Below are 11,344 nucleotides of genomic sequence, written 5' to 3' on the forward strand. Positions count from 1 at the left end.
ATAGATTTCCTGACATGCGCAAATCAAAGCTAATGCCACGTGCCGATGGTCCTTTTAAGGTGTTAGAGAAAATAAATGATAATGCATATAAACTTGAGCTGCCTGTAGATTTTGGGGTTAGTTCCACTTTTAACGTTGCATATTTGAAGCCTTATTTGGCTCAGTAAGATGAGCTTCTGTCGAGGACGACTTCATTTCAAGAATGGGAGGGTGATAAGGACATCCATATCATTGTTACACCCACAACCCCTGCCGCTATACATACGGGACCAATTACTAGAGCTCGTGCACACCAACTGAATTACCAGGTACTTTCGTTTCTTGGTGACAATTCTAATGTTCATGAGAATATGATGCTATCTAAATTGGATACATTTGTGTTGATTACTAATGAAGGGCCTAGCATGGACAAGAGGGATGAACACTGGAGCAGGATCAAGCATGGAGACGAAGGCGAGCGTGAAGGGATCCAGAATGGCGTATCTAGTGCATATTTGAGCACTTTGAAGCCTCTGTATTGACCTGCAAGGACATGGACTAAATATACAAGATGTCCCTTCATCACTTTCGTCCATAGCTTATTTTAGGTGTTGCTCCACCTTATTTTTGGGCCAGGCCCATGTAATTTCGAAATACTTAAGTATAGGCTGTTTTTAGAGTCCGTATGTGTGGGAAAAACAAAGTTAGGGTTGGTTTCAGACCCCTCCTACAAGGGGCCACGAAATTCCCCCTTACTCCTCCATATATATAGCCCTTAGGGAGTCATTTAGACTTTGAGTTTTGTTTAGATTAAAAGTTTGCCATAGCTGCAACTTCGCATACTTCGTTTGTGTTCAATGACCAGACCAAGACGTCACAGAACCCCACTTGATCAGTAAAGCTTTCCTCTTTTATTCGCAATATCCAGATTGCAATTTCAGTTTCTTGCTTGTTCTTCGTTTGCTTGCAAGAAACATGCCTACGTGGTCAGGTTGATCATGCTCCGGCGTGGTCAGTAACCTCTCAGCGTTGGTTTAGCGATTGCTAAGGCACGACGTCCTCGCACGTTCGTAGTCGGATCGTCAAAGTCCACTCTACCAAAAACGATAACCACCATCTCATCGAAACATCGGGACACCTTCGCCTCTATCAGACAGTCGTACTTAGCTAGGCATGAGATTGTGTGTGTGTGTGTGTGTGCGCGTGTGAGATGGGGAGAGAATGAGTGGGAGAGAGAGAGAGTTTTAGATGGGTCTATCTAGTGCAAGTGATATATGCATGTGTATGTGTGACCTAGGGAGATGGATAGTTCAAGAGAGAGAGAGAGAGGGAAGAGCCCCGAGATGGCGGAGTGGTGCGTGAGAGAGTTACAGACAATGAGCTAGGGAATCTGCGTGTGTATGATGAGTGCACCCTAGATATTTAGCTTGGACTAGATAATCATACATTGTGTGCGAGATAAACCTATGCATTGAGTGTGCACGCAAACTAGAAAGACCGATACATACGTACATACATACATACATACATACATACATACATACATACATACATACATATATATATATAGAGAGAGAGAGGGAGAGAGAGAGAGGGAGAGGGAGAGAGAGAAATCGACAAGGTTTATGCTTGTATGCGCGCGATAGAAACGAAGATTGTTGACTAGAGAGAGAGAGAGAGAACAGGAGTCCGGGAGAGGGGGATGTCGCGTTTATGCGTCGACGACTGATATAAACCATGTTTCGTTATAAATTTGCATTCAAATCTTTGAATGGGAGAACATGGTGTTTGCAATCCACACATGAATGGAGATATGCGTATCAAACAAGTTCATTAATTTGAATTTCAGCATGTTCATGGAGTACTATAATACAACATGCTACTCAATTGAGGTGTTCAATTTTGGATTTAGTCCACAATTTTGACGAGGTGAACGAGCTATTTCATTCAATCGAGTTATTTCATTTTGGGTTTGATTCCCATTTTTGAGTGGTCAACTATTTATCAAATAGTAAATCGGTAGCAACGAGCATGTAAAAACACATTAGTCTCAAGCAGCATCTCACCATCTAAAAAAGAAGTGGCAAGCTAATATTTCAAAATTTGATTCGAATCGACTTGGCAAGGTAAACGTGGATGCTCGTTCTCCCAAATTTTGAACGAACTGCTAAACACCCTCTGCTCGGTAGAATTCGCCCGAGCAAATAAAAGGGAGACGCAAAATTACCGGCCTATGTGGGACACACATCAATTGACCCGTTGTACATCAAGGGTAAGTTTGTAACTTCATCCAAGCACGCCCTCTCCTCGGTCAAAATGACAGGTGCCGAATAATTCATAAACCATGGGTGGCAAAACACCCTCTCCTCAGCCGAAATGTCAGGCACCGAATAATTCATAAACTATGGGCGGCAAAACACCCTCTCCTCGGCCGAAATCGCTCGTGCCCACTATCTCAAAACACGCCCTCCTCGCTCGAAGTCGCTCGCGCTCACTATTTTAAAACACACCCTCCTCGCCCAAAATCGTTGGCGCCCACTACTTGGGAGAAGCAAAGTTACCCTACTATCCCCGACCCTCAAGACATAGACCCAAGCCCGGAAGCCAAAAGGTAGGGGTAGGACTGTAACTTCCCCCGCATTTCAGACAAATGCGTCTGTAAGACATGGTTCACCCTCCCAATTCCGCATTCATACACCATGGACGTCAAATCACCTTCTCCCCAGCCGCGAAACCTCGCCCCCTCCTCCATGGCGCCCCCACCGCACCAAATTCACCGCCGCCCCTCCTCCCCAATGACAGGGCCGATGCCCATTTGCCTCGTGCACTGTGTCGTGTGCCTCTTACTCCGTGCTGAGATGACTCTAGGTTGAGTGTGTTTTGACCATCCACAATATAGCCCCTCACACAAACATCAAGTCAGAAAGCCGCCGACGAAAACCCTAGAAGGTTTTTGAGGTCGCCCTGAAAGTCGCGTGTAAGAAACCCTATCGTCACACAAGGGATAGACGAAATAAGCATATGCCCCTTTTTTCTCTTTATTTCTGTTCTCAATCCTCAAAGCTTCCTCTCGTAAATAAAGAGTTCATGGACCCAAGTTCTTTAATTAATTAAAAAGGAAGAAAGAGAGAGGTATGATGTTAATTAAGTAATAAAATAGAAAGGAGAAATGTTGTAATCACCCGACGGATCGCAGCTCCAGCGTCCGCTATCTTCCCTGCACGACACGTGCCCATGGGCCACCACCACTTGTTTTGCAACTAGCTCATTGTTGCAATTTTACCAGCGCAACAATAGGTCTATTGCAGACTGACGAAGACAAATGCGAGGCAATGACATCTAGATCCTCGTAACATCAAACCAAAGACGCGCGTCGCCTGAAGCTTCGGCACCAGTGCCAGCAACCGCCCACCTCGCAGGAGAGGAGGATGGAGGCGAGGTTGCAGCCGGGGTCGGGCGTGCTAGCTGGCTTTGCCAGCTGCCTCCACGACGATCATCGACCACACGTAATGCTCTCACCTCGTCGAAGAGGAGGATGGCGACGAGGTTGCAGGAGAGAAGGCGAGCCGACTTGGCAGGAGCTCCGACGCTCGCGGGCGATGGTGCGATGGCAGGGATGATGATTCTTTTTCTTGCAACATCCTCCATGTTGCAAGAAAGGTTTCTGCAACACCATTGATGTTGCAAAAATCTTTTCCATAACCCCTATATAAAGTTGAAGACAAAAATAAAATCGGTAACATTAACTCTGTTGCAAATAAAAACTGCAAATATACCTATATTGCAAAAGTTCCTTAACATAAACTCTGTTGCAAATGTTCGAAAGCATGGTCCGTAGTACAAAGTTGACAGCTGAATGTGGCAATTATCTCAGATTAAATTCTTTTTTTATCAGATCTCAGATTAAGTTCAATGGCTCGTGAGGCGACTGATCTTTTAACCGGCGATGCGCAGCGTTGCCCATAAAGAAAAGTGAGAAAAACAACCAAACCAAACCAACCATCGTCAATTCATCATCCCGCAAGGCGGGGAAGAAACTGGAAAGAAATATTTGCACGTTAGCCCCTAGCGAATAAAGATCACGGGGTGACGGAAAGCCCCCTCGCCGCGTTGGGATCGGTCGCCATGGGGACGGCGACGATGGCCACGGCGTTGGGCGCGGCCATGTTGCTCTACTTCGTGCTGAGCCGGAGGTTGGCGAATCATGAGGAGGCCGCCGGTAGCTCCGGCGGGGGCGGAGGAGGGAAAAGGCGGAGGGGACGCGCGGCGCGGCAGCCATCGCAGCCGCCTGCGACATGGATGGAGGCGGTGGGTACACTCGCCGAGACGCTGCGATTCACCTACTCGGAGACGCTCGGGAAGTGGCCCATCGGGGACCTTGCCTTCGGGATCAAGTACCTCATGCGCCGCCAGGTCAGACAGCCCTCCTCGCTAACCAGCCACCGGCTTGCTTGCTCCGGTCCCAATAGGAATGCCGCGGCTAAGTTTTTTTAATGCGACCGCGAGCTTGTGTTTTGGATCTGTAATAAGGTTTCCTTTCGCTCGAATTGCATCTCCAACGTTGCGTGCTGCGTTGTTGGTAAGATTTTGATTTGGATAGAGGCTTCTAGCGATTGATCAGTGGCAGATTTGCCCCTTCGACTCCAAAGCAATTTATCCGTAGTAGAGACTTGGGTGATTTCTATGCTGATTGCTTTGCACTCGCAATAAAAATCACAACTTTGGAGATTTGGAGACGGTGGGTTCTCTTTGTATCGTGCCATAGTGGTGATGACTTGGTATAGTGTAATGCACTCTAGGACTGTATTAAGACGGTGTAAATGGTTCTGTTTTGCTGGTGAGTACTCCCTCTGTCCGGAAATACTCGTCGGAGGACTGGATATATCTAGATGTATTTTAGTTCTAGATACATTCATTTTTATGCATTTCTTCGACAAGTATTTCCGGACGGAGGGAGTACTTTTCTCTGCCAAGTCCAAGCATCCGATCATTATTCTTGCGCTCTATCAAGCCAGGGGTGGAGCCAGGATTCAAACATGAAGGGGGCGAAGATGATAAAGATCCTGCAAAAGATATTTTGTTGTTGAAAAGAAGGATGAACCCCATGACAAAATATCAATGCATAACCCTTTCATCCTTAAGCATATTTTTTTGTTTGTAAAAATACACATCTAATCAGAAAAGTAATATGTTCTCTTATATGCACTAGTAATTGTGCATGTCAAACACACATGTCAACCAAATTAAGCACACCAACAAAAATGCAACTTTTAAAAATTTGCATGCAATGTGATAATGCACAATTTGTTTAGCCTACCAACATGTGGTGTCTCTTACAAGAACGGATTTTGCATCATGTGCACTGTCGGTTACTACTCCCTCCGTCCGGAAATAATTGTCGTAAAAATGCATAAAAATGGATGTATCTAGAACTAAAATACATCTAGATACATCCATTTCTCCGACAAGTATTTCGGGACCGAGGGAGTACATAACTAGATTTGGCTAGGGCTACATTGATTCAATGGTGTCTTATAGGATTATTGGTGGATGTAGATCCATAGATTTTCTTTTGTATGAAGCTCGTTTGGTATATTTTCTAAGGATTTTCTAAGGAGCCATGTCATCAAGAGCTAGCATGATTAACTACTCACATAATAGGGCTGGCTATAAGGTTAGATATTGGCTCTTGCATGAGCGCCCACTCCTTCCCTTTTTCCTTATCTCTCCTCCACATAAGCAAAAGTGTCATGTAAGCGGGCTTATAGCCCACTATTATAGTTGCTCTAAAAGGTACAAGGATGTGTATCAGGGTCCATTGTATTGTGACCGACTGGAACCTTATTGGTTGCATTATTTGGTTCCTCTGTCTCATTGAGAGACAGGAGTGCCACATGCCGCTCTACCAAGTCAACAATATTCTCCCTGCAAAAAAAAGTCAACAATATTCATAAAATCATGAGGGGAAGTACTGACATCATCTGTAAAACCCATTATGCTACCAAAACCAAATTGCACATCAGAAAAACTTTATGAGAAGTAGAAGTCCAGAACATCCCAAACTTGTAGTTCACTTGTAGTATTGTAGCCCTCGTCATCCCTAACTTTCTGAGAAATAGAAGTCTTGAATCAGCTAAAGGAACCCAATGCTTTTGTCCATTGCTGCAAGGACAGAACTAGGAAAAATGATCAGCAACAGGGTTGGGATTAGGGTCATCTGGGTCCATTGTACGTAGCAACAAGTTCATAATGCGGTAAGAAATGATGGTTAAGTGGTCAGATGATGATTAAGGCTTGATGAGTTTTTTCTTCTAACATTATTAAAGGGTATATCAAAGAAAACCTTCATCCTGTGTCCAAGATGTCAACAATATTGCAGCTCTAAATCAGCAACATTCAGGTGCACTCTGATTTGCATTTGGCTAAATGTTTACCCCATAGTACTTTAATGTGCCATTTTTTTCTTTGAACTCTCAGAGCATCGACAGTAGGAAAAGCTTCACTAGTAGTATTTTGTTCAGGCAGATAGCCTTCCAACTTTCCAAGCTTCTTACTCTGGATTAATTACGGAACATACAGAAGTTGAGCGATGTAGCCGGTCTACCAGCATTAAAAAATTAAGCTTTCTATGAAGTCAGGGCTGTTAAGCTTATTCTCTAAAAATTACCTTCGCAAAACTATTACACACAATAGAATTTTACACAGTACAATGGTGTCTAATTTCAAGCATATCGAAGTACATTTACAGAGTTTCTTTTAGGGAATATAATGACACAGTTGTTTGGTTGCAAGCGTGAGAGGCAAAAGAAAAATAATAATTGAGTTACAATGCACATAATCTCTCACCTGAGCAGCCACCACCGAGAGGCCTACCCATTCAGATCTCAAAATTTGATGGATTCGCAAACTGCTTGAATTCATCAAATTTCCTAGCTGGATCATCTGGGAAATCCTGAAGGTCCGACAATTATCAAACCATCACAAGTCAAATAGCAGATAAATGGGAAATTAAGAAAGTATAGCAACTGAAGTGCTCTATACCTCATCACAATTGCTATTCAGAAGTACATCAGCAGTGATTGCAGCTTCTGGTATAGCAAGAAAAATACGACAATCATATGCTTATTTCAAGTAAAGACAAAATAGTCCTTATCACCAGGTTACAATACATCTAAGGTCATAGAGTTCGAAGAATATAACTGGGACTTGGTGGATTCAGTAAACTATTATTAGGAGCTAACAATTCTGTTTCAAAACTTACTACAATTTCCTTTCTTAAAATATCGTTCATATTTAAACTGGACATATCTAGAAAATGAAAGCTTTGGCTTTCTTGTAATAATAACATGAAAGGCTTTGAGGAATTATGATAAACCAGTAGCAGCTAGCTGCCATGTTGCAACTCCGTAATTAGATGCTTTCAATTAATACACAAGACAAGTAGGGACCGCTCACAGTTTTGGCGGCAATATGAGCAGAGCAAATCAGCAAGCACATAATGATTCCCAGGCGGAGAAGAGTGTAGATAAACCTGCATAACAATTGTTCTTATAACCAAAACAGCCATCCCATACTACATATATGCAAGAAACTTAAAAAATTCATAGAATCCTCATGGCATGGCAAGGACATGGATTCCTAATTTGTCAGATTCAATATCGAAATATGGTATAAATCATTTGGTGCATACTACCATTGACGTTTTAACAGAAGCAAGAGAAAGAATCAATCTGTACAGAGATGTTTAGGTTGAATATATGTTTATATGAATCGATCTTTCTTTGTCCTTCATGAGCTACGTGCACCAGGCTGCCCTTTTAATCTTTCTTTATCCTTCATGAGTGCTCTAGCTATAAAATCGTACAAATTCACCAGGAATTTAGAAGGCAAAATATATATGAGAAAGGGAACAGAATAATCATAATCATAACATCATATATAGGTATAAACTGAGACTGAGTGCATTCCGTAACCTGGGACAAAAGTTTGGCGGGATGCTGGCGTGCAGCCACCCAGAGGCGGTGAGCGTCTCAGGGCGCCGGCTGGAGCGGCTGATGAGGAACAATAAATAAAAAATAAAAACAGAAGTAAATCCATTTGACTACTTCTAGATACTTCTACCCCAGTATAGTATTTGCTTGTTTTCTTAGCTTTAGCTACTGTTTTCTAGAGTCTTCTAGCTATGAGTGGAATATTGTATCTTAAGTAATGTTTTCTAGAGTGTTCTAGCTATAAGTTGAAGTTAGATGTGAATGCCTATAAAGAGAGATCCTCACCTCTAGTTTGTGACCAGACTGTACCCCCACTACCTATAATAGAACTTGGTGTTCTTATTTGAGATCTTGGAGTAGATCTTCTGCTCTAAGAGTTTTGGGTTGAACTCCTGCTGCCATATTGGCCTACACTCGCCTCTAGAGTGATATCTAGCGCAACACGTTGAAGTAGTTCCTTCAACACTTGTGCTGTACACTTTGTAGCAGCAAGGCGGACTTGTTCCTCGACAACCTTGTGCTGCTTCAGCGGCAGAGCCGCAGATGCCACAAAGGTGGCGGGAGCAGTCGTGGCAGGACGCCAGCGGGCATGACTGAGGCCTCGAGTCCGTTGGGGTACAGGCAGGAGCGGAAGAGGAGTAGAAGGCGGCTGTACCCCGGTGGTTGCAGGCGGGCACAACAGGGGCCGCGAGCACGACGAGGCGCCGGTGGGCACGAGTGCATGCGGCTCGTGTGAGTTGTTGGGAGGAGGCGTTTGGGGATCCCATGCCTGTTTTCAAAATTTCCTAATTATGGTGGTGTTTCCTAATTAGGTGTTATGACTGATTGATACATCACCTCATCACCACATCATTGGAAGGATCTGGGTTGTTATTTTTGGTGGATGGATGGACAAGATTTATTGGATTCACTAAACTCGCGCTTTTAATAGTAGTAAAGACTATACTCGATGAACAAAATTAATCCATCTAGTTTGGCACAATTAATCATCGTTGGAGTACTAATTAACCAGATTATAGTAGATTTTAATTCATCAAAAGAAGTACTAGCCACTAGTGTCAAGATGTGTAAGATTACCTTTTATCTAGTGTTTGGTCAAGACACATCAGGATCAGTAGATCAGAAAAAAGTGGCCTGGGGCTAGTACCATAGCATGACGGTGCTGAGCAATTGTCCATGTCTCCTTGGTCCTCTCGCCTTGCGGAGAGTCGATTGATCCTGCTATGGTTTTGCCATGGACAAACGAGGGGGAGGGAATAAAATCGATTGGTCTACGATCTGAGCTTCTGAGCAACGTGCGGCGCTAGTCATTGTAAGCAACTAAACTGAAAACCAAAAGAGCCAACCTTGACCTCGATCCTTCCACGACAGCGTAAATCACATGGGCTTTCTTGGTTGGGCTTCGATGCATACGGGTCAGGTCCTTAGCTACAGATTAGATACTTGAAGTTAATAATAGTGCTTAGTGAGTAAATGATTGCACAACATTGTAAGAAATAAAAGATTTCATATGAATAGTTTTCTGAAGATAAGATGGGTTTCCTTTCTTGAGAATACTCGCAAAATGGTTATGGTAACCTTTCATTTGAGGGATGTGAAGCAGTTGTGCTATTCACGTAACTCAAGTACTCAATAAATTAAGTTTGAACTTATGGTACTATTCTATTTCATGCACAGGCACTTTCTCTCGGTTACTCTCGAGTGCAATTTTATCTGGTAGATCGTACATGCCTTTGTAGTGTGTACAACAAATGGTTCATTCTAATCTTGGCGTTACTTTTCAGGGCAATCTACATGTCGCCGGTGTATATGCTGGAAGCAATTGCATTGAACTTAAAGGACCTGAAGTCATGGAAGAGTTGATTGTTCTACGACGGCTAATTGATTTATGCTTTCTTTTCTCTAAGAAATCATTCCCAGTTTTCCTAGAATTGGCTGGATTTTCACAAGTGGATGTTCTCATTGAGGAACCTAAGGCGGGGGTGAGTAAGTGCTGGTAGCATTTTATTGTTCTGTCCATTAATTAGGGGCATAGGGAGTAGTGGTTATGGGAACATAATTTCTTCCTTATTTTCTCCAATCTGACTTAACTCCTACTCCTACAGATTTTAAAGCCAGCTCATACAATTCTCCGTGATGAGTGCACAAAATCCTTTCTTGTTTTGATACGAGGCACTCATAGCATGAAAGACACACTAACTGCTGTTACTGGTGCTGTAGTACCATTTCACCACTCAGTATTAGATGAGGGTGGTATCAGCAAGTTAGTCTTAGGGTATGCACACTGTGGGATGGTTGCAGCAGCACGCTGGATTGCAAGAGGTATAACACCATGCCTCCTTCAAGCCATCACTCAGTGCCCAGAGTACCAAATAAAGGTGGACACTTCTTACTTTTGGTTATGGTTTCAGATCTTTTTCATAATTAGTTTGATCTTACCTGGGAATGTTGTTTGCTCTTAAGATTAGTTCTCGTCATGATATTTTTTCTTACTTCTATAACAAACAAGTCAATTTACCGTGGGTCTGTATGCTGGCAACAAAAGACTCCAAAATCAAAATACTGTCATACATAATTCCATATCCATATTACCATGCAAATCAACATGAATCTGGCGATCCCAGGCCTCTGTTTTGTGTATAAGATGGCTACACATTTTGGCACTAGTAAAGAGTAGCAAAGCTCTAATCTTACGTGCCTGGTTGTATTATTATTTTAGTAAGAACAGTAGGGAACATCCATGTTCGAATATATCAATTAAGAAATTAATTTACATAAAAGTGGCAAAGCTCAGTAGCCTAAGCATCTCAAAATAAACTGAAAAGTGAATGTAATAAAACCCAACCCTGCTACCCAAAAAGAAAATTACAAAGCAAATTTGAATTTGCGCTATGTTAAGGTACCTTGACAAGCCAATCATCTCTCCATCAACTTATCCAACTTCTAACCATCAACCAGTTGTTCGGGAACTGCACACATTAAAAAATTCTGTTTGGAATTAATATACAGATTCCCCAAAGAAAAAATTGTTAGCGCCATCATGTTTTATACCTAATTCAAGCATATCAAAAACTTCGTGGTCCAACTTATCTAAATCAAGTTTCAGCTGCCCTCACTCTGTTCATGCCCAAGAAAAGATTCATCTATCTACTTTATCACATTATAAATTGTGTTGTGGGAAAATAAAATGATTACACCGGGGTTCTTCCCTAGCCTTGAGCTTTCAGATAGAGCCTCAGTGTTGGGGATGCCGACGCCGGCGAGGAGATGCTGCAGCGGGGAGCAGAGAGCAGGGTGCTTGCGCGACGCCACCGGGTTGTCTGGAGGGAACGGTCGTTGCTGGACTTGGTGCAATCAGATGAGGCAGATGCGGC

General features: G+C 43.0%; 1 protein-coding gene across 2 annotated transcripts in view; it reads left to right on the forward strand.

Moving 5' to 3' along the window:
- The first annotated feature begins 3,970 nt into the window (after positions 1–3,970).
- LOC119276025 overlaps positions 3,971–11,344 on the forward strand; it is a 19,658-nt gene continuing 12,284 nt past the window's right edge. The window contains exons 1-3 of one of the 2 annotated variants that reach the window (XM_037556974.1): positions 3,972–4,392; positions 9,755–9,952; positions 10,076–10,348. In XM_037556974.1, the coding sequence (XP_037412871.1) occupies positions 4,105–4,392; positions 9,755–9,952; positions 10,076–10,348 (759 nt within the window). In that variant the 5' untranslated portion in view covers positions 3,972–4,104. Of the gene's footprint in view, positions 4,393–9,754; positions 9,953–10,075; positions 10,349–11,344 lie in introns of both variants that reach the window. The other variant, XM_037556975.1, reaches the window with a different exon arrangement.

Source organism: Triticum dicoccoides, chromosome 3B, assembly GCF_002162155.2.
Source record: "Triticum dicoccoides isolate Atlit2015 ecotype Zavitan chromosome 3B, WEW_v2.0, whole genome shotgun sequence".
Lineage (NCBI taxonomy): Eukaryota > Viridiplantae > Streptophyta > Magnoliopsida > Poales > Poaceae > Triticum > Triticum dicoccoides.